Source organism: Barbatula barbatula, assembly GCF_947034865.1.
Source record: "Barbatula barbatula genome assembly, chromosome: 3".
Taxonomy (NCBI): Eukaryota; Metazoa; Chordata; class Actinopteri; order Cypriniformes; family Nemacheilidae; genus Barbatula; species Barbatula barbatula.
The window spans coordinates 2,976,298-3,000,000 of record NC_136764.1 but is presented as its reverse complement, the minus strand read 5'-3'; the positions used below and the strand labels follow the sequence as shown (position 1 = coordinate 3,000,000).

At 37.7% G+C, this 23,703-nt stretch overlaps 3 protein-coding genes, 1 long non-coding RNA gene and 1 pseudogene across 6 annotated transcripts in view; 3 read left to right on the top strand and 2 right to left on the bottom strand.

Moving 5' to 3' along the window:
- Positions 1-1,248, top strand: part of LOC306892479 (NLR family CARD domain-containing protein 3-like) — a gene marked incomplete at its 3' end in the record, with an annotated part of 12,849 nt that extends 11,601 nt beyond the window's left edge. Inside the window, exon 13 of the mRNA XM_079453607.1 lies at positions 1,201-1,248. Coding sequence (XP_079309733.1) covers positions 1,201-1,248 — 48 coding nt within the window. The remainder of the gene's footprint in view (positions 1-1,200) is intronic.
- A 129-nt stretch (positions 1,249-1,377) lies between these two features.
- On the bottom strand, positions 1,378-14,713 carry LOC306891694 (NLR family CARD domain-containing protein 3-like). Of its 2 annotated transcripts, XM_079452167.1 has the most exons (13): positions 14,615-14,713; positions 13,188-13,303; positions 12,721-12,751; positions 12,021-12,140; positions 11,791-11,842; positions 10,886-11,090; positions 9,033-10,800; positions 8,544-8,717; positions 7,961-8,134; positions 7,377-7,550; positions 6,848-7,021; positions 2,846-3,019; positions 1,378-2,454 (listed from the first exon to the last, which is right to left on the bottom strand). In XM_079452167.1, the coding sequence occupies exons 2-13, from the start codon at positions 13,270-13,272 to the stop codon at positions 2,277-2,279; spliced, it is 3,309 nt and encodes a 1,102-aa protein (XP_079308293.1). In that variant the 5' UTR covers positions 13,273-13,303; positions 14,615-14,713; the 3' UTR covers positions 1,378-2,276. The 2 variants fall into 2 exon arrangements, with proteins under 2 accessions (XP_079308293.1, XP_079308294.1); XM_079452168.1 differs by lacking the exons at positions 1,378-2,454; positions 2,846-3,019 and adding an exon at positions 4,211-6,720.
- Positions 14,714-16,128: 1,415 nt separating this feature from the next.
- Positions 16,129-17,693, top strand: LOC306892477 (E3 ubiquitin-protein ligase RNF212B-like; annotated as a pseudogene). The gene is made up of 6 exons: positions 16,129-16,203; positions 17,078-17,184; positions 17,266-17,328; positions 17,406-17,434; positions 17,534-17,577; positions 17,665-17,693. The product of its transcript is annotated as an E3 ubiquitin-protein ligase RNF212B-like (transcript).
- Positions 17,694-20,527: 2,834 nt separating this feature from the next.
- Positions 20,528-21,258, bottom strand: LOC306891738. The gene is made up of 3 exons (XR_013786391.1): positions 21,240-21,258; positions 20,981-21,069; positions 20,528-20,666 (listed from the first exon to the last, which is right to left on the bottom strand). It is a non-coding gene; the product is annotated as an uncharacterized lncRNA (long non-coding RNA).
- Positions 21,259-21,742: 484 nt separating this feature from the next.
- LOC306891733 (uncharacterized protein) lies at positions 21,743-23,133 on the top strand. The gene is made up of 3 exons (XM_079452236.1): positions 21,743-22,043; positions 22,120-22,206; positions 22,284-23,133. The coding sequence occupies exons 1-3, from the start codon at positions 21,842-21,844 to the stop codon at positions 22,424-22,426; spliced, it is 432 nt and encodes a 143-aa protein (XP_079308362.1). The 5' UTR covers positions 21,743-21,841; the 3' UTR covers positions 22,427-23,133.
- The last annotated feature ends 570 nt before the right edge of the window (positions 23,134-23,703 follow it).

Genomic DNA, 23,703 nt, shown 5'->3' with positions numbered 1-23,703 from the left:
GATATTTCAGGGAGTTATGTTTTTCTGTGTTATTATTAGTACTGGTTAAGGTGATTGAGTGCTGTATTTCAGTGTTTTACTTCTTTATATATATATATTTTAATAAAGACCCTGTTATTCTCAGTCCTTCATATAGCCTGTGAGTTGTTGTATTTTGGGGTGGGGGGGTTGCCCTTTTTTCAGGTCAGAGCAACTGCCCCTCAAAATTCCTGTGCACGTCCCTGCTTCACTACATAAAAAAAGATTATATATATATATACACAAACACACAAGGGGGCTTAATTTATTTAATATTTATTAATTTTCAGAAAACATTGTCTGGACTATTGTTGGAAGAAAATATAAAGACCGGACCTCTAGGAACTTGAATGTAAGACCCCTGCCCTACAGCATTCAGACAAAACAGTGAAACAAAGTGTGTATAATGATGCTCATTAAAGATCATCTTCATATATTAGACTGCTGTATATTTCTTGTATGTTATATATTCATGTGAATCTTTTTGGATTATCTGGATGTCACAGATTTAGCTTCAACCTCGCCGCTGCTTAATAACAATAAACTTCACTGTGACAAGATGAGACATGTTTTATATTTATTAATGTTTGCTGTTCATTTCATTTAATGTTTGGTGTTTATTTTAGACTCGTACCTGATGAACGTGGTCGTTTGTGGTTGTTATGAAACATCTGTCTGTGTGTTTGAAGCGATTGTCACACACAGTATAAATGACAGATGCTTTAGTAGATATTTGTTGGAGTCGCACTTTTGCTGCAGAGTTAGAGCTTTAAAAAACACATTTTAATGGATATGAGGGTTTGTGTTTGTTATCTGTAAGTCTCTGTGCATGTTCATGCATTCATTCAGTGTTTTGGATTCTTGTGAACGATTTGTTTATGTAGCAGGGAAAAGTGACAGGGCCCCTTTAAGAGCATTTTCTTGGGGCGGAGTTGTGCACATGATTAGATTCCCAGGTGCTTTATAAGACCAGAGAAGCAGTTGTTTGCATGGGCTTTGTTTGCTGGTTGAGACTCAAGAAGGTTATCATTGTTGCTACTTTCACTCATTCAGTATTTATTGCCTCTAAAGTGATGTACACACTTTAGTACACTTGTGCGCCTTGTTTGTAGGCTGTTATCCTCCTTTCCTTGTATATAGTTAGAATGAATGATTTCAACCATTTTTGTGGATGTGTTTTAGGCTGGTTTGATCTTCCTGATGGTCGTGGGGCTGGTGGACGGATGTTAGTGACCATTGAAAGTGGTACTGTTCAACCTTTTAGAGCATCGGTAGGGTTTATGTGTATTGGGAGTGATTTAGCTGCGGCAATATGTATGTATTTGTGTAGTTGATGTTTAGATGATTTTATATTTATTTGATGTAACAATAGGTATGGTTACTCTTATTAGTCTGCATCAGGGCTGTTAAACTACAATGGTCCGCTTCCTGAGCATCAGTTTTACTCTGAGAACCAACTCATTTGTTTTATCTTTGTCTTTTGTTTAGCAGATCACTAGGGAGTGCTGGCTGGAACACAGGTGTGGTCTCTTTGGTGGATACTCTCCTGTGGTGCTGCCATGTACACTGTGTTGTTCACATTTATTTCTCTTTGGGTGTGCGCGTGTGTGTGTTTCCCTTTTATTAGGCACGTGTACTGGTGAATATCACAGGGGCAATAGTGTGGGCCCATGCCAGTGGCCGGTCAGTCCTCCTCGAGTGTCCGCTAGTTTGTCTTTGGGTTTGTTTCGTCTCTTAAAGTTGGTGTTCTCTATTTTAAGATTACTGCTCCAATGGTGATTACCTTGATTAATAATTCAGGCCTTTTAATAGGACGTGTCCTTTTCTATAAGATGTCTTTCAATAAATTGTGAATTTTGTTCTATTTGAGAAACTCGTCTCTATTCCTTCTGTTGATAAGGCACACAATGAATCTGTGTCTATAATTTAACTTCACTCTCCCTGTGAGGGATTCAGGGTGTCGTAGTCAGGTGATGTTGATCGGGCATCTTCATTTTCCAGTGTTTATAGTGCCCTCGTGCTACATTAAGATATGATGTGGTATCATTTATGGTGACGTTACTTAGGAATATCGCTGTTGTTTGGCCGGAGGAAATTGACATAACCAAGGTTTTGTTAAAACGCCGCCACTGTCAACTACATCAAATTTACACAAGAACAAGAGTGAAACAGCAAAACAAACAACAAAAATACTCGACAGTCACTTGTGATTATTAAAAAAAGTGAGTTTATAACTAAATGATAATTTGATCAGTAACTCACAGTAGTGTCTGTAGTTGACAGTGTGGATCCTTCAGTAGATCAGACAGCAGCTTCACTCCTGAATCTTCTGGATTATTAAAGCTCAGATCCAGTTGTGTCAGATGTGAGGGGTTTGATCTCAGAGCTGAAGTCAGAGCAACACAACCTTCAGATCCAATACTGCAACTATACAGACTGAAGAGAGAAGAAAATAAATGAAATAATGACAATAATTAATAGCAGAATTACTTAATATAGTTAATTATACTTTAATATATTTTTATTATTCATATATTATTATTCATCAAATGTATCAAATTATGTCCCTTTTTACAAGATACACATAATAAATTAATTTATTGTAAATCACAATAATATCATGAATAGTTTAATATATTGAAGTTAGTTATTAAAATGATCTCAGTTTGGTGATAATTCTGTATGAATCTGAATCAACAGAGAGTCATTGACTGACAGTCACTGTTGAGTCTCTTACATATAAAGATGATTCTGATAAACTTATGAAGACCTTCATTTACATAATACATACACATGTTTAACTTTATTGCTTTAAGGATTTTCTTACTGTAATGTCTTCAGTTTACAGTTTGTATTCTTCAGTCCATCAGAGAGCAGCTTCACTCCTGAATCCTTCAGATTATTGAGACTCAGGTTCAGTTCTGTCAGACTTGAGGAGTTTGATCTGAGAACTGACGCCAGTGATGAACAACTTTTCTCTGTCAGATTACAGCCACTCAGACTGAAAGAGAAATAACAAGATAACAGTGAGTCACAATGTTAGTAAGACACTTATGACTGTTTTCTGACTGCATGATGGATCTTTCTGATGTTGACAATGCTGCACTTGCCACAGAGATGAATAACAGTCAAAGCATTAACAGATGGATCTTTAATGATCACTTCTAATCTCATTTCTATGTTTCAGGATATCGTATGAAGCATCAAGGTGTCTGGAACGTGTTGAGGGAACAAGGACAGAGAACCCAAGTGCAGACAGCGGGGTCAGAGGTCAACCCTTTCTGATCCGCGTGCGCTGCTTCTCTCCACCAAAGACACGCCGCATGAAGAGCAGCAGACACGTGTTCATGTTAACAACAGTAGTGCAGGTCAATAGACTCACAACAATAAACTAAATACAGCAACTTTAAAGGATTTGTATCTGTCAGTCTGTTTACTGTTTGATAAAAGTCTCCAACCTTTCCAGCAGATTTGTGATATTTTATGAACCACAACCTTTTTATCTATATTGAGCATTAGCATTATTGATCAGCATGTAAACATTTCTGACCCTGTGAAAACCCAAACTAAAGTCTCAAAATCTAACTTATTATAACAAGCATCAAATATTAATTTCAAGCATTAATTTCATGATTTTATGTAGAAAACAATGAAATACATTTAGCTTTTCACAAGCAGCATCACATTTATTAATGAACAAGGATCTAATAGTGAAATGATTTAAAGACAGAAGTAGTTCTGGTATGAAGGGCATGAAAAGGCTTATTTAGTAAGTAAATTAGTTTTCTGTTTATGATGAGAGCATTTTAATAGTTACATTACATTTGTTGTTTGAATGTTGTCAGTAGTTTTATATTGACAGATATCAATTATCAGACTTCTATTAAGAGGACATTCCCCTCGCCACAGAACCTACAATACATAGATACATACTGTGGATATCAAAATATGAAATAAATGACCTGATGAAAGATCATATATATACACACAAGGGGGCTTAATTTATTAAATATTTATTAATTTTTAGAAAACATTGTCTGGATTATTGTTTGAAGAAAATATAAAGACCGGACCTCTAGGAACTTGAATGTAAGACCCCTGCCCTACAGCATTCAGACAAAACAGTGAAACAAAGTGTGTATAATGATGCTCATTAAAGATCTTCATATATTAGACTGCTGTATATTAGATTAGATTAGATTCAACTTTATTGTCATTACACATATACAAGTACAGTGTAAGGAAATGTAGTTTAGGTCTAACCAGAGGTGCAGTTAGCAAGTGCAGGATATACAGTTAGAATAAATACAGAATACAATATGAGAGAATATAATACAGTGGGCATGGATTATAAACATATTTTGCAGTAGGTATGTTCTATGAAAATATGACAGTAGGTATATACTGTGAACAATATATACAGATGACTATATACTATGAACATTAATGTACAGGTGGATATGAACAGATAATAATTTAGACTAAAATAGTGCAAGTGACTTAGGTATGCATAAATTATTGACATTGGCTATAAAAGTTGCAGTGCAATAGGTGAGTTAATGCAGTTGTTGAAGTTGATGCAGTTATTAAAGTTACGGTGCAGTATATGAGTTAATGCAGTTTATAGGTTACAGAGCAGTAGATTAGTTAATGCAGTTACTGAAGTTACAGTGCAATAGATGAGTAGATGCAGTTAATAGTTACAGTGCAGAAGATGAGTTAATGCAGTTATTGAAGTTACAGTGCAGTAGATGACTAGATGCAGTTAATTGAATTACAGTGCAGTATATAGGTTAATGCAGTTATGGAAGTGGTCCATTAGTGCAAATGAGCATTCAGTTAAATATTCCTGGTGTGCAAGTGAGCAGTATAGAGTGCGAATGATGCTGTGTGTGTGTAAACAGTCCGGTAGAGCAGATACATGAAGTACTGGTGTGTACAGTTCAGTCATGCATGCAGCCCTGTAGTGCAATGTAAACAATGTTATAGCAGCATTGAAGTTAAAGGTAAGAGAGGTAGTGGAATCAGTGGGGGCAGAGTTCAATAATAAAACAGCTCTGGGAAAAAAGCTGTTTCTTAGTCTGCTGGTTCTTGTCCGGAGGCACCGGAAGCGCCTACCGGAAGGCAGGAGAGTAAACAGTCTATGAGTGGGGTGAGAGGAGTCCTTGAGAATGCTGCGAGCTCGACACAGACAGCGTTTCTTCTGGATGTCCTCAATGGCAGAAAGTGTAGTCCCTGTGATGCGCTGGGCTGTTTTCACCACCCGCTGCAGTGCCTTGCGCTCAGCAACAGAACAGTTCCCGTACCAGACTGTGACACAGTTGGTCAGGATGCTCTCTATCGTGCAGCGATAGAAGTTCACTAGGATAGTTGAAGACAGTTGGTTCTTCTTCAGTGTCCTCAGAAAGAAGAGACGCTGGTGAGCCTTCTTGACCAGGCATGAGGTGTTGGTGGTCCAGGACAGGTCCTCCGAAATGTGAGTCCCCAGGAACTTTAAACTGGAAACACGTTCAACAGCCATTCCATTAATGTGGATGGGGTCGTGTGTGTCTCCTTTCGCCTTCCTGAAGTCCACGATGATCTCCTTTGTCTTGGAGGTGTCAAGGAGCAGGTTGTTGTCGGAGCACCATGTGGCCAGGTGCCGGACCTCCTCCCTGTATGCAGTCTCATCGTTGTTGCTGATGAGACCAATCACTGTTGTGTCGTCTGCAAACTTGATGAAGGAGTTAGATCCGTTCAAAGGCCTGCAGTCGAGTGTGAAAAGGGAGTAGAGAAAGGGGCTCAGTACGCAGCCCTGTGGAACACCAGTGTTGAGGGTGGTGGTGGTGTAGCAGATGGGGCCTAACCTAACAAGCTGAGGCCTGTTCGTCAGGAAGTCCATAATCCAGTTGCAGGTAAGGTTGTTGATGCCTAGGTTTCCAAGTTTGACGACTAGCTTGGAAGGGATGACGGTATTGAATGCAGAGCTGAAGTCTACAAACAGCATACGTGCATAAGTGTCCTTATTGTCCAGATGTGTGAGCACGGAGTGCAGCGCCATGGACACTGCATCATCTGTGCTCCTATTGTTTCGATAGGAAAATTGGTATGGGTCCAGTGTGGGTGGTAGAGAGTCCTTTAGGTGTGCCAGGACCAGCCGCTCAAAGCACTTCATGACTTGTATATTTCTTGCATGTTAGATGTTCAGGTGAATCTTTTTGGATTATCTGGATGTCACAGATTTAGCTTCAACCTCGCCGCTGCTTAATAACAATAAACTTCACTGTGACAAAGTGAGACATGTTTTATATTTAATAATGTTTGCTGTTCATTTCATTTAATTTTTGGTGTTTATTTTACACTCGTAACTGATGAACGTGGTCGTTTGTGGTTGTTATGAAACATCTGTCTGTGGGTTTGAAGCGATTGTCACACACAGTATAAATGACAGATGCTTTAGTAGATATTTGTTGGAGTCGCACTTTTGCTGCAGAGTTAGAGCTTTAAAAAACACATTTTAATGGATATGAGGGTTTGTGTTTGTTATCTGTAAGTCTCTGTGCATGTTCATCCATTCATTCAGTGTTTTGGATTCTTGTGAAGGATTTATTTAGATATGATGTGGTATCATTTATGGTGACGTTACTTTGGAATATCGCTGTTGTTTGGCCGGAGGAAATTTTTGCCATAACCGAGGTTTTGTTGAAACGCCGCCACTGTCAACTACATCAAATTTACACACGAACAAGAGTGAAACAGCAAAACATAAACAACAAAAATACTCGACAGTCACTTGTGATTATTAAAAAAGTGAGTTTATAACTAAATGATAATTTGATCAGTAACTCACAGTAGTGTCTGTAGTTGACAGTGTGGATCCTTCAGTAGATCAGAGAGCAGCTTCACTCCTGAATCTTCTGGATTATTACAGTTCAGATCCAGTTGTGTCAGATGTGAGGGGTTTGATCTCAGAGCTGAAGTCAGAGCAACAAAACCTTCAGATCCAATACTGCAACTATACAGACTGAAGAGAGAAGAAAATAAATGAAATAATGACAATAACATTTACACAATAATTAACAGTACAAATATTTAATATTATTATGTCCCTTTTTACAAGATACAAGTAATAAATTAAATGATTGTAAATCACTGTCAGTTTACATTAATATCATGAATAGTTTAATATATTCAAGTTAGTTTTTAAAATGATCTCAGTTTGGTGGTAATTCTGTATGAATCTGAATCAACAGAAGTCATTGACTGACAGTCACTGTTGAGTCTCTTACATATAAAGATGATTCTGATAAACTTATGAAGACCTTCATTTACATAATACATACACATGTTTAACTTTATTGCTTTAAGGATTTTCTTACTTTAGTGTCTTCAGTTTACAGTTTGTATTCTTCAGTCCATCAGAGAGCAGCTTCACTCCTGAATCCTTCAGATTATTGAGACTCAGGTTCAGTTCTGTCAGACTTGAGGAGTTTGATCTGAGAACTGACGCCAGTGATGAACAACTTTTCTCTGTCAGATTACAGCGTCTCAGACTAAGAGAGAAAAAACAAAACAAAAATGTGCTAAAGCTTTAGTAATAAACTCATAATCAAAACAAGTTGATCTCATTTCAATGAAAGCTTGACAACTTCTATGAGTGACAGTGAACTTCAGTAAAACATGATGATGTGTGTCCAGAAACACAAGAACAGTATGTCATGTTAACTTCATGTATATGTAGAGAAAACTTCTGTATAATATAATTACATTTATTAATTAGGGAAATGTTTTTATCCAGAGAGACTTACACATGAGATTAATACAAGAAGAATGAGTTTATCCAAGAGAAAACATAATACAAGTAAAGTGACTACATCAAATTTACACAAGAACAAGAGTGAAACAGCAAAATAATCGACAGTCACTTGAATTAAACAAAATGATAATTTGATCAATAACTCACAGTAGTGTCTGTAGTTGACAGTGTGGATCCTTCAGTAGATCAGAGAGCAGCTTCACTCCTGAATCTTCTGGATTATTAAAGCTCAGATCCAGTTGTGTCAGATGTGAGGGGTTTGATCTCAGAGCTGAAGTCAGAGCAACAAAACCTTCAGATCCAATACTGCAGTTAAACAGACTGAAGAGAGAAGAAAATAATGAAATAATGACAATAACATTTAGACAATAGTTAATAGCACAATTATTTAATATAGTTTATTATACTTTATTAAATATATTATTCAATTATTATTCATCAATGTATCAAATTATGTCCCTTTTTACAAGATACAAGTAATAAATTAAATGATTGTAAATCACTGTCAGTTTATATTAATATCATGAATAGTTGAATATGTTGAAGTTAGTTATTAAAATGATCTCAGTTTGGTGATAATTCTGTATGAATCTGAATCAACAGAGAGTCATTGACTGACAGTCACTGTTGAGTCTCTTACATATAAAGATGATTCTGATAAACTTATGAAGACCTTCATTTACATAATACATACACATGTTTAACTTTATTGCTTTAAGGATTTTCTTACTGTAATGTCTTCAGTTTACAGTTTGTATTCTTCAGTCCATCAGAGAGCAGCTTCACTCCTGAATCCTTCAGATTATTGAGACTCAGGTTCAGTTCTGTCAGACTTGAGGAGTTTGATCTGAGAACTGACGCCAGTGATGAACAACTTTTCTCTGTCAGATTACAGCGACTCAGACTGAAAGAGAAATAACAAGATAACAGTGAAGATATAAACACATCAAGAGATAATGTTTGAACAATGAGAATCATCTGCACAAGAGCTGAAGCAACATCTGCACCTGATAGAGAATCACTGCAAGAACTGAACCCTGACAGACAATTATAAATAAAAAACAAATGAATGAACATCAGAAAAAGCCACAAGAGAGCAGCTCTCACTCTATAGATGCAGTGAACAATTCCATCATGTTTTATTGTGTCTCTGTAGGACATTAACTACAGTAATGTGGACTGTTAGATGTTCAGGTGAAACTGCAGGTAAATGACTCACTCAGCTGTTCTGGATGCTTTGATCACTGGCAGAAGCCTCAGAAGACCTTCATCTGATGGATCATATTTCCTCAGATTAAACTCATCCAGCTTCTCTTCTGAGTTCAGTAACACAAACACCAGAGCCGACCACTGAGCAGGAGAGAGACGGACTCCAGTAAGACTAGACTCATCTCCTCTGTTCACATATGTTTGTACTTCCTGCACTAGAGAATGATCATTGAGTTCATTCAGACAGTGAAACAGATTGATGGACTTCTCTGGAGAGAGATTCTCTCTGATCTTCATCTTAATGTACTCGACTGTTTCCTGTTTACTGTCAGAGCTTCTTCCTGTCTGTGTCATCAGATCTCGTAAGATTGTCTGACTGGACTCCAGTGAGAGACCCAGAAGAAATCTGAGGTAAAGATCCAGGTGTCCGTTCTCACTCTGTAAGGCCTTGTCCACTTCACTCTTCAGTAAATCACTCATGTTTGATCTCAATCCGCTGAAGTTTTCTGATGTTTGCTGAAGAAATGACAGAAACTTGAACAAAGCAGCGAGAAACTCCTGAACGCTCAGATGCACAAAGCTGAACACCTTCCCCAGGTTCAGTCCAAACTCCTCTCTGAAGATCTGAGTACAAACTCCTGAGTACACTGACGCTCCTCTGACATCAATGTCACACTCTCTCAGATCCTCCTCATAGAAGATCAGGTTCCCTTTCTCCAGCTGTTGAAAAGCCAGTTTTCCCAGAGACTCAAGACTCTTTCTAGCCTGCTGAAGATCTACCTCACATTTCCCATCATACTTCTGACTCTTCAGTTTGATCTGAAACATCAGGAAGTGTGTGAACATTTGAGTGAGAGTCTTGGGGATCTGTGCTGGACTCTCTGCTTCACTCAACATTCTCTGGAGAACAGTGGCTGAAATCCAGCAGAAGACTGGGATGTGACACATGATGTACAGACTTCTGGATGATTTCATGCGTGTGATGATTCTGTTGGCCAGACTCTCATCATTGATTCTCTTCCTGAAATACTCGTCCTTCTGAGGGTCATTGAATCCTCGTACATCTGTGATCAGATCAACACACTCAGGAGGAATCTGATTGGCTGCTGCTGGTCGAGAGGTGATCCAGATCAGAGCAGAAGGAAGCAGATTCCCCTTGATGAGGTTTGTCAGCAGCACATCCACTGACGCTGATTCTCTGACATCAAACAAACTCGGATTCTTTGAGAAATCTAGAGGAAGACGACACTCATCCAGACCATCAAAGATAAACACAACTTTATAATCATCAAAGTCTGTCGATCTCAGTTCTGTTGTATCTGTGAAGAACTGATGAAGAAGATCCATCAGACTGATATTTGTCTGTTTGATCAGATTCAGTTCTCTGAAAGGAAGTGGAAATATGAAGTGAAGATCTTGATTTGTTTTTTCTTCAGCCCAATCCAGAATGAACTTCTGCACAGAGACTGTTTTTCCAATTCCAGCGACTCCTTTAGTCAGCACACTTCTGATGGGTTTGTTTAGTTCAGGTGAGACTTTAAAGATGTCATTACATTTGATTTGTGTTTCTTGTGTCTCTGATCTTCTGGATGCCGTCTCAATCTGTCTCACCTCATGTTCATTATTGATGTCTTCACTCCCTCCCTCTGTGATGTACAGCTCTGTGTAGATCTCATTCACAAGTGTTGAGCTTCCTTGACTTGAGATTCCTTCATTCATTCTCTGGAATTTCGCTTTTAGTCTGGATTTGTGTTTCTTCGTGTATAAAGGGGCCAATTCTGTTATGTAAAGGAAAACAAAATAAGTTAAATGCATGAAATGACAAATAAAAAAAAAAGAATACACAGGAATAAAATCTCTTACTGGTCTGTAGTTTGTCAGCGAGGTCTGTCTGCTTCATCTTCCTCAGGACGTTCAGTGTGATCTTCAGAAACATCTCTCTGACTCTGATCTGATCTTCATCATCCTCCTTCTCTCTCTCAGAGCATGATGGGTAATCTGGACTCAGTAGACTCTTGAAGATCTTCAGCTCTTTCTTCATCAGAGAGATGAGTTTGTGCTCAAGCTCCTGAAAACATTGTTCAAACACACATGATTTTGTTTTCTTATAAGAGCAGAAAAAGGTTTTAATGCTCATTTTAGTGAACACAGTTTTTTTCTAAATAGCTTGAACCTCATTTCATGAAACCTGTAACACATTTAAACACTATAAACACACATCAAAACTACACAAATAAAATCATATTTTCTTTAATTCATATTTTGCCTTCAAATGATTCTCAAAGCATCAAATACACATCAGCATTGATAACACACTGAGATCTATTTCAAATCAATATGATCGTGACTTCTTACTACAATGAATCAGTTTGAAACTAAACATCTAAACATGTTTCAGAATCATCAGTAATAATAACAGTAATCTGTGTAAAGCTGCAGTACGACTGACAGTAAAAGAATCTCATGAAACGCCCTTTAAACATACAGATTTGATTTTGGGCTTATAAACATATTTTGGGGTAAAATTATTTTAAAGCTTCATTTGAAGAAGAGCATCAACATTTCTGAATAAACTGTGAATGAAACATGATATTGAATGTAAATCAAACGAATATAAAATAAATGATTGTTAATCAAAGCAAAACACAGTAATTGCTTTGCATCCATTTCTCAACTTTCCACACACACACACACACACACACACACACACACACACACACACACACACACAGACACACAGACAGACAGACACACACACACTCACTCACCTGGAAAACAGAATCCATGTGCTTCCCTTTGATTGAGACATTTGTTGTGTTTCTGTAATGTAACAATAAATGAAATATGTGTTTCATACAGTGAACACATGGATTAATGTGTGTATCTGTCAGTAAAGTGTTCAGTGAATATCTGCAGTACCATCAACAGCACAGACTCAGATCAGAGAATAAAGACTGATGAAGTGATTTACTCGTCTAAACCATCAGACTGTTCTCACCTCACATCTGGATCATCACAGTCTCCTGAACTGAAGTTAAGTGGAGGATGATCCATTGATGCTTCACTCTTCACGGACACACAGCTGGGTTTAGGAGATTCTCCACCAGTCAAACTAAAACTACATTAATGTAATGAGTTTATGCAATGTATCAGTAATGTGATAAATGTGTATAGTATATTAGAATAAATATAGGATATATGAATAAAAAATATTTCTCATGCAGGCTCAGAAAATAAAGTAAAAAGTAATTTCTCCTAAGATAAACTATTATAGTTCAACATATTTGTAAGTACAACTATATTGTGTACATGTAATATATATTTTATGCAGAGGTTTAGCTTAAATCTCGTGCATCCCTGTTTGAAGCAAGAAAACTAAATCTGTCTGTAGTCCAACCTTTTAAAATCCCTCTAAAATCCATTAAAATGTAATTCCTCCTCAGTGCTATAGTGAGATATGAACTCTGCTTATCTAACGAGAATTTAATAATACAAACAATAAAGAAAACCAAAGAAACCCCTCCCCACACAAACTAATATTAATTTGTCATGAATTAGTTTGCATGAAGCAAATCTTCACAAAGTAGTTTTAAGTATAAACTCTGACAGCTATCAGACAAACCAAACACATGTAACACGTTTCTCAATTACAGTTAAAAAGGAAAAATTTGTATATTTAAATATTTTAATCATCTCACCTTTTAAACTCTCTGTAGAGACTCATTGATTCTGCAAATAAAAACACTGTGTTATACACTTCTTTAAACCAGAACAAAATGTCAGATAGCACTTAAAGGCTTTTGTATCAGAACTCTGCAAATATTGAACATGAATTGTTTGCCTACCATGTGCTGCACTGCACTGACTGCTAATGTTTACTGTTACTGAGAAAGTATTAACCACCATCACATCAAAATAAACCATAAACTACAGCTCAATATCTAAAGAAAGACAGTAAAGAAAGTAACAGCTAGCTGGCGTCAGTTATTAAATACATAGGTAATGTTTAACAGTAAAATCTCAATTCAGATTGCAAGCTGCACAGAAATTAAAGTTTAAGCAACAGTTTGCTAACATGAACTTCAGCAAGTTCGAGACGCATTACGATCAGTAGCAGCACATCATGCACATTTCCCCAATTTAAGTTGATTAAACACGGACTTACCTGCATGTGATTCACAGGCTTCATCTCGCAGTTTCTTCTTCTTTCTTTTCTCTGATCTTGACTCCTGCTTTCTTTTCGGGGCCATTTCCAAATAAATAGCCTAGACGTCTGTCAAACTGTGTTAGAATAAAAAATAAAAATAAATAAGCAACGACTTTCAAAGCCTCCAATATTTATTTAACAACACCAACTCCAAACACAAATGCATAGATAGAGCCATCACAGAGGAAGATCACAGACAAGACAAACAAAAATCCATTGAATCTCCTAGAATCAAGTTTTGGTCCTCAGCTCATTTTAAACAGAAATCACCTCAGAATTCAACAGGACAATCAGGTTATAGCGCAATATAAACATTTAGAAATCTGCTGTTTTCCGCAACAACAATAGACAAACAAACAAAATTTACATAATTTTCATGGAAGCCACCACAAGGAAAAAATGTATCAAATGCAGTATCATCTGCTCCTAAACTCTTTTGAACTTGTTTTAAAACAGAAAACAACCTTTCACATCACAGTTCAACAAGACAGACAAGGGTTAAACATTTTAGTGCAATATAAACATTTGGAAATCTGTCAATTTATCTCAATTAGACGAGACAAATATAAATGCTAAATAATCTGGCAAAATACACAATTTCAATCCTAAATAATGGGGAAGAGCATGTATACACTTGAAACGCTTGATTTCATTTGGCAAACACATCTCACACGAGCATTTCTCTGGACTTTGAATGTGAAACAGCTGCTGCTCGCAGACTCGAGCGGTTCAGATGCGGTTAGACTCGAGACTCATCACCGCTTCACTCGCAGCAGAATCCGGGTCTTCGGTTGAAGATGCTGCTGGGGCTCTTCACTCTCGGGGCTGTGAACATTAGCTCGAGCCGGCAGTGAAGAAATGTTCTGGCTAGCTGAGCTGAACCCGTTGACGGGCGGTGCCTTAGCAGACTAGCTAACGTTTACTAGCGTAAATAAATTGCCTATTTTCGGTCTATATTTTAAATTGTCTGCGTTCCTGATATCCTTCTCTCTTTTAAATCTCCGATTAGCGCTCCCACTTAGCTTCTTCATGTTTGCGTTTTGTGAGTTGTGTTGTAGCCCCCCCCCTCAGCACTTGGTGTACGGACTTGGTCTGTTGCCAGAAAGGAATGAATCTTTCCATTTTCACTTAGACATTATATCGAGTATTTTCACAAGAGAATCGGCAAACAAGTCACATATGACTGTTTATAAACACGCTTCCAAATGACAAGAATAACATTTACATTTAGTCATTTAGCAGATGATTTTATCCAAAGCGACTTATGAAGAATTCAGGGAGCAATGAGCGATATGTCACACAGGAGCAATAGTTCAATATACAAAAAACAACACACAACAATAAACGCGATGTAAATGAATCTACTGAATAAATGTGATACTCACAGTATTTTCTTCTTTAATGACAATGATGATTCTTCTCACTGTAAAATGGCTTCTTCTGTAACAGTTTCACTTTCTCCCGTTAGCTATGGAGGAGGAGCCTTGAAAGAGCTCAAACACAATGATACACACACACACACACACATCGCAGTGTGTTGTGTAGTGTTTCCTTTCGCTGCGGCCAATTGGCTTCTGAACTACAGTGGTAGTTTTACTGCTATTATAATAATACTTTTGTGAGACATATTTGGTTTGGTTAAGAAAACAAAGATGGTGTTTAATCTGGTGCCGGTCGCATAAACCGCTTAGAATGATGTAATAATAAATGGATTAACTACAACATTTTTTACTCCACTTATTTTTGTTGTCTTGATAAAAGTATGTATAGTTATTTGTATAGTAATGAGCGACTTTAAATGGTTGAAATATGAATCATTTTATAAACAACCGCGTATGTTAAGTAGATATATGACGCAATCGAAACGTGAGGCGTTGGCGACCTCTACTGGAGACTTTACTCAACGACACGTCACTCGAGTCGAGCCGGTTCTGACAGGACTTGTTTCGCTTCAGTTTCGGTCTGTTACTCTGTGAACTGCAGCTAAACCCTTCACACAAATATACCAACTTAAACATTCTTACGTGTTAACACGCGACATTCACCTTTACACGACGATTATATAAGAAATCATTTCTGAGGTAAATATGAGAATTAGTTTTGTTGGTCCTGCAGAGACATGGATTGGTTTCACTGTAATAACTGTTTTCTGAGAAGAGGGAAACCATTTGTAGTGTCCAGCTGTGGTCATATATTCTGTCAGGACTGCATGAATACAAGTGAGTGCGGGATTTACTTTGGTATAATAACAGATTTTCACTTTTATTTAAGACCTTTTTTAGTCGGGTAACAAACATTTTGTCTTCCAGAGTTTAGTGGTCAGTGCAGAGTGTGTCAGGCCGACTGTAACTACCTGACAATATCTGACCAGGTGAGTCAAACTAAACCCAGAAACTGCGTCTACAGCAGAACAATGATCAGCCCCAGTTGTGATGCTAAATGCAGACAATGAACCAACAACACATTCATTGACAACGACTCTCATTCTATAGATAAAGCCACTGCTATATATGATATTATTGAGAGTTCATTGAGTTTATGTGTGCTGTATGGACAGAGTTCACCTGGTGTGGAAAGGATCCGGCTAGCACAGGTACATCTGCTAAAGATCTGGAAAACATCTGCTGTGTAAAAACATCTGCTTGATATCAGTTTTACATCCATTCTAAATGATAAATATATTACAGACGTCTGTGTGACATCTAACATCAGACGTATTGCAGACGAGCACACAATGTCTTCCAGATGTGAATGCAGACGTCTGTCAGGTGTAGTTTGCTATCAGGGGACAATCGTTGCAAATTGGCAAAACAGTCGAAAGCCCAAGTGAAGGTTTTGTTTATTTATCAGCTTTTCTCGTCTCTTTTGTTTCCTGCATATTCCTTTCATTATTGTGAAGATGAAACCGCAGGAAAATATGTATTTCACAGATCCAGTGAAACTCCTGCAGACTCGACTGGATCATATCGCACAGGTATCAGTCGTTTTATCAGACGCTTATTACACGACTCGTTGGAACGCTTGGTTCTGATTGGCCAGTCGGGACATTTGCAGGTCTGTTATTCCCAGATAACAACCTCTCAAAACTAATAACACACGGTCACCCGGATGCAGCGAATCATTTTGCTAGGTTTTTTTTGACAAATTAAATATGAATATACAATATATATATATATATATGTATAAAACCCCCTTAGTTGTTATAAAATGCACTGTTACCCACTGCTGCGTGGGGCTCATTGCTTTTATAAAATTGTTATTCTATATGCGTAGCATATGTTTCATAAAATTAAGTAAATAAAGTGATATTTAGGCTATGTAATGCGGTCTGCCGTTATAAAGCGGGGTATTTACATACGCATTGGAACTCGGCTCAACCAATCAGAATGAAGGATCAGTACTGACCGTTTTATAATAACATACATTAGATTCACAAATGATTAAACCAAACGCTTGTTCGTGACATTTGAATGTCGTTTCTTACAGTAAACGTGGAAGGTCTGCATTCAGTAAAATGAGCTTATCAAATATTTCAAAATCACATTTCATTTTTTTCTCATGTAGTAAGTAGTCGTGTAATAAGTGGGATAATGTACAAGCAGCCGGCTGTTCCTACCTGATACCTGATCGTACTGTCAGGGCTTATTTCTGCCATAACAACTGGCTGCCTGTACATTATCCCTTACTTATTAAATGTACTTTATTACAATTCATTTATAATCGACATGATATTGAATAACATCTCTATTGTATTTTACTTGACTACATGAAATGTGATCAAATGCCACACTGACATGAAGCCCTAAGCAAACACAATTCTACCTATTGAAAGTTCAGACGTGTTTCAGGTCGCTGTTTTTCAGAAAAGGCAGAAGGAACGTGTCATAGCTTTCTATAGAAGCAAGTCTGCAGAGCTGGAGCGAAGGCTTAAAGATGTCAATGATCAGCTCTACAGGTGCTCTTTTGTTGTTGAATATCTGAAATATTTCCGTCATACTTCAAAACTGCATTTGTATCTATTTGTGTTTTATTAAAGGCAAGTGTCTGAGCTGAAAAGAGAGAATGAAGAGCTCAAGAAACCTCTCTCTCTATAAGGAGGGTGAGAAATATCAGTTTACATTAGTTGTATTCGCTCTTGACTCATTCTTCAATGTTAATGTGTTTTGCCCCACACAGACATCTCCTGGGAGGTTTCAGATTAATGGGTAAACACAGATTATTGTCTATGATCATATGTGTGGCCATAATATTGTTACAGTATGTTATAACACACATTCACAGAATTCACGTCTTTCCATATATAGAGGTACTCCAAGGATGACTCTTCCAGTGGCTGTGACATCACCAGGTACGAACGCTTCATAATTTGAGAAATAAACTGCACTTATTAAACTAAAAGACTAAACTTTATGTGTTGTGTTTTTACTTTCCACAGTCACACCGCGCTCTAGAGCTGTCAGGTAGATTGTATTGTATTATCTTAACCATGTTTACTGGTAGACCTGCTCTCCCCCAAACATTGACCGCTTTTCCACCATCGTGCAGAACCGTTCCGTGTGTTGGATATTTTATTTATGTCTTAGACTCCCACAGGTTCATCCATCTCTATGTCGAGCATGAGTTCAATGCATGAACAGACTGTCAGTAAGTCAAGATTTTGTAACCCATTTCTTGCTATCATAAAGTAAACATTTATTAAGTTATTTATATTGCACAATCTCATGGTTTATGCTTATTATGTTCTCTTATTTTAAGGGACACCCAGTTCAGTTCACACCCCCGCAGGGTATCTTTTGATAAAATATAAAAAATTCAGATGTTCAGATGTCTTAAGAAAGCTTCACGTTAAGCAATTCTACCTTTCATCTACAATTTTTAGGTAGATGTTCTTTACGTAGGTTTTGCTTTGGCAAGCACCAGCGGATCTGTACATGTGACGGTAACAGATGACCAGATACAACATCTTCACAATTAAAGGAAAAGTGAAACATTTCTTGACTGCTGTTTTTGAAGAGGTGTCTGTCATCTGCGAGCATCCAGAAGATGTTTCTCCCGTTTATACATTTTGAGTTTTCTGAAACTGACGTGTTTCTTTCACTCCAGTTTATCACTTTCATCTCAAAGTTCCAACAGATCTGAAATTAAATGAGAAACGTCATTCGTTTAGCGATGTTTCATGTGCTTTAAAAGAAAAATACAATCATTCTCTGACCATTCCCCGCCAGTGTTTCTTAGATACAGAACAACGATACAAACATACACAGAGTATTTAATGTTTATGGATCTGTATATGCTGTACTGTTGAAATGTGGGTAACCTGTTTGTTCCTCAGTATCTTCATGTTTCATTGCGCATGAATCTAAACTGAATCACTTTTCTCTTCAATCTCCTCTTAACAATCTTCATTTCAACAATCTCTCTGTGTGTGTGTGTGTGTGTGTGTGTGTGTACTAGCACACAGAACTTGCTTTTACACCTTGTGTTGGTCTTACTTTTGGATGAAGCGGCTCCTTCAATCCAAATTGTAATCAATATCAATGCAGGTAACAAAAACAACAAGACCTAGCAGAGAGCGATCCTGTAAAACTGATGGTGCTGTCCCAGCATGCAATGCTCCATATCATAGCTTCACATTCTCTATTTACAATGTAAATGATATAGGCCTATTAAAACATATCAACTCAAATAAAGCAACAAAAAAGAAAATAAAGCACAGCTGGTTTTCTTCTTTAAACATTGTCATCAATTACAAGAGGTCAGTTTTTCACTTTGCATTTCAATGTTAAATTCAGTACATTGCGATAAATCCATTTATTGGAGAAAAGTCAGATATACAGAAGAACAGTTTGTGGACACAGAAGTGAATCTCTTGACATTTACAAACTGTGATTCGGGTCAGAGAACATAACGCTGTGGTACTATATACGTAATTTTACCATCTGCTTTGTATCATTCAGTGTTTCTCGTCTCATTCTTGTGGTGCCATGCACGCAGTTGCTCTGCTTATCTTCAGATAAGAGTATGCCAAGCTTTTAAATGGTTCACCGAATATCTGTATCTTGTGACTGTCTACCTTACTATAAGACGATATGTTTTCAAATCAGACTAATGTCCAGCATTGCAGCATCAAACTGTTTCTCTGTTCCAGAAAAAATAACATTTATAATCTATAAGTGTCACGTTCAAGTTCTGTTTATTGTTCATATAGTCAATCATTAGTTTCACCTGTGTCTGGTTTAGTTCTCCTGTATATTTAAATCTCATCCTTCCCGGAGGACCGCGGCCCTCTTGTAGTCTTTGGGGACTAATCTTGCATACACTACACTATTATAATATAAATATTATGAAGGTTTAGGCTGCACTAGTCAGATCAACCGGAACCAGGAACACTTCCAATAACAACTGATGCATTTGTTACTTCAAATAGTGCAGAACAGTCCTCTACTCTCAGCCATTCTCATTGTTCCAAGGGTACCAGAGCGGGCAGGACGCAGTCCATACCCAGACCTGACAAAATCTGTGATGATAGAGCTGGACAAAGGACGTGGCGACTACAAAATTTTTGCCGCTATTAGATTATTAATGATAATATATTTAGCCTTGTTGTGCGCGCACTGTCGAGCTTGTGCAGAGGCTGCAGCTTTTGCCAGAGGGGAACTGGGATCCGCTGGTTAGGCCTGGTCTCCCTCTGAGGGTTTGTTTCTCCTCCAATGGAGTTTTGGGTTCCTCGCAACCGTTAGCATACTAGCATTGCACTGTTTGCCTGGCTGCTAGAATTTTATAGTTTTATTTCATTAACACTGCATAGAGGAATTTATTGTGTGTCTGATATTTTACCTGTGTTTTGACTTGCATAACCTTTTATGTTTTACTTATAGTCAATGTTTTCTTGTACATGTAGCACGAGGGCACTAGAAACACTCGAAGATTAAGATGCCCAGTCAACATCGCCTGACTACGCCACCCTGAATCCCTCTCAGGGAGTGTTAAGTTAAATTATGGACACAGATTCACTGTGTGCCTTATAAACAGAAGGAATAGAGACGAGTTTCTCAAATAGTACAAAATTCACAGTTTATTGACAAACATCTTATAAAAAAAGGACACGTCCTATTAAAAGGCCTAAATGGTTAACCAGGATAATCACAAATGGGAGCGGTAATCTTAAAATAGAGAACACCAACTTTAAGAGACAGAACAAACCCAAAGAAAACAAACTAGCGGACACTTGGAGGACTGACCGGCCACTGGCATGGGCCCACGCTATTGCCCCTGTGATATTCACCAGTACACGTGCCTAACAAAAGAGAAACACACACACACACACGCACTCGCAAAAAGAAATAATTGTGAACAACAGTGTACATGCAGCACCACAGGAGAGTATCCACCAAAGAGACCACACCCGTGTTCCAGCCAGCACTCCCTAGTGATCCGCTAAACAAAAGACAAAAAAAGAGGAAACAAATTAGTTGGTTCTCAGAGTAAAACTGATGCAGACTAAGAGCAATCGTACCCAGCTGTTTTAGACATGTCATAAAATAGGCAATTATCCGACAAATCCCACAAAAAAAGAAAAGGTTACATAAAACCAAAAGGGGAGGAAAGACAGCAGCGGCAAAGAAATTGGAAATCCTACGGAGAACAAAAATAAACCAAATGTTACATCAAATAAATAGAACATCATCTACACCAATAAATATATTGCCACTGCCGCAGCTAAATCACTCCCAAAACACATAAAATCCTACCGATGCTCTAAAAGGATGAACAGTACCACTTTCCAGGGTCACTAACGTGAATCCACCAGCCCCACGACCATCGAGGAGATCTAACCAGCCTAAAACACATCCCCAAAACAAAGTTAAGAGCAAATTCCCACGTGAAATTAAAATCAAATTCTAACTATATACACACGCAAGCATAGGGGAAAGCAGCCTAAAATAAGGCACACAGGTGTACGTCACTTTAGAGGCAATAAACAGAATGAGTGAAAACAGCAACAATTACCTTCTCGAGTCTCAACCAGCAAACAAAGCCCATGCAAACAACTGCTCCTCTGGTCTTATAAAGCACCTGTGAACCTAATCATGTGCACAACTCCGCCCCTAAGGGAATGCTCTTAAAGGGGAAATGCTCTTAAGGGGGACATGCTCTTAAGGGGGACATGCCACTTTTCCCCCTGCTACATACAGCTGCTTTGTAATAATGAACATTGTAAAAAGCGCTATAAAAATAAAGATGACTTGACTTCACTTGACAATTATTGTGTTGTGTTACTCTAAAGTGTTAAATAAGGGAAATATACAGTGATAATCTTGAGTGAGAGCTTTCATTTGATATATTTAAAATCGGTTTGACATTGTGTGTGATATAAATATTAAATTGTGGGTGGTGAAAAGACAAATTCAGACCCTTTTATGTAACATAAATGCTAAATCTCACATTGGGACTGGTAAGAAAGCTTTCACAAGATGCCAAAAAATGTTTTGTGCTCTAACCAGTTTGTGGTTGTGTTTAGGAAGATCAATGCAAAATAATCTACCCAGAAGCATTGTTTGTTTTCAGGTTCTTGAAAGGTTTTCTGAAGTTTTTCCACTGTACACTAGCAGATGGCGGCGCTGTACCTCGGTGTTCTTCTGTTGCTTCAGTGTGGACTGTTGCATGCAGCTGAACCTCAGAGTTCACAGAACCTGAACTGTCCTGCTCTTGCTGGAGTACCAGGAACACCTGGACACAATGGTGTGCCCGGAAGAGATGGTAGAGATGGAAAAGACGGGGCCATTGGGCCTAAAGGAGAGAAGGGAGAGCCAGGTTTGTGTGAGAGTTTAAGTGTGTTTTTCAGAGGGAGAGATAAAGATTCAGGCATTTGCTTGCTTTACTGTGACAGGAATGGATGTGCAAGGACCGCCAGGTAAAGCAGGACCACCTGGACCCCAAGGAGTACGAGGTCACAATGGTTTAATTGGTTTGCCAGGTATCAAACATCATAAATTGTGGTCCAGAATATCAGCCTATAAATCAATAAAGCATCTTGATAAAATGTATTTTCAGGTCATCCTGGAAGTGACACAATGTCCCTCAAATCTGAGATCCAGCAGCTAACTGCCAAAATGACCATGATGGAGAAGGCTTCAGGATTTAATACTTTTAGAAGGGTTGGGCAGAAATATTACATTTATGATGGACAGTTTTGATCAGGGGATTAAGTTCTGCAATGCAGCTGGTGGAACGATCGTTTTGCCAAAAGATGATGCTGAAATCCAAGGTGTGTTAAGATTATCTGTTGCCAGTGGTTTGAGTGGTAAGAAGGTGTTCATTGGAGTCACAGACAGAAAAAGAGAAGGGCAGTTTATGGACCTTGATGGACAGCTCTTGACTTTTACCAAGTGGGGTTCAGGTCAGCCTGATGACTATAAAGGTGGACAAGACTGTGGTGCCCTCATGGTGGATTCTGGGGAATGGGATGATGTTGGTTGTAATGATTCACATCATGTCATATGTGAAATAAAAATCTGATAGAACGTGTCACGATCTTCTGCACTATTGACATGTGTATGTGTGGGACAGATGCACATCCAACCACCAGGGGGAGCTCTCTCCAAAATACTAAAACCTTACTATTCACTCAACATTTTATATATTTGTCTCATGTATACTGTATGTGGCCATGCTTTCCATTGTCATGGTATTGCCAGTTCACCTGTGTACCAAGCATTATATCATTATTCATTGCATGTCTTATGTGATGACAATAGTTTGGCTGTTCTTTTGGTTTATCCTTTACAATCATATATGTCTTGTTTGCTTGGTTGAACTGATCATTTGGATTGTAGACCTTCCCTGGTATTTTGACCGTCCCTTTCTGGACTGTTGTTTAATAAACTTCTGCATATGGTTTTTTAACCTGCCTACATGTCCAGTCCTTTACGCATAAATGATCAAATGTTGGATTATTTCCAAAAAGGGAGAAATGTTTCTTCATTGTTAGATATTGATATTCATATAGTGATTACGGTTGATTAAAACAGACACTTGTAAAATCATGCCTGAGGTATTTGTTCACATATTTATACTTTTCTCTTTAATTCATAAACTTATAATTTATTAAACCTGGCTCAGACCAGAAGACAACTTGGAGATTTGTCTCAAAAATGTAAAAAATCTATTCAATTATATTTATTTTCTAATAACTACCTTTTCTATTGATTAATGATTAAATGTTGTTACCTTTTATTATTCTTGAATAAATTAGTTTCTGTTTCATTTAAATGCAAATCTAATAACAACTTTAAAACTCTAAATACCTGAAGTGATGTCATATACTGTAAATGAGATTTCATTGTTCGGCTGTAATGTTTATATTCTGATTGAACTCAAGACCCGTCCTGTCCACAACATTTTTATCTGACTTGATAATCCTGATTATATGACTTTAAACTGATTCTTTCAAACATTTTATTTGGTTTAAAAA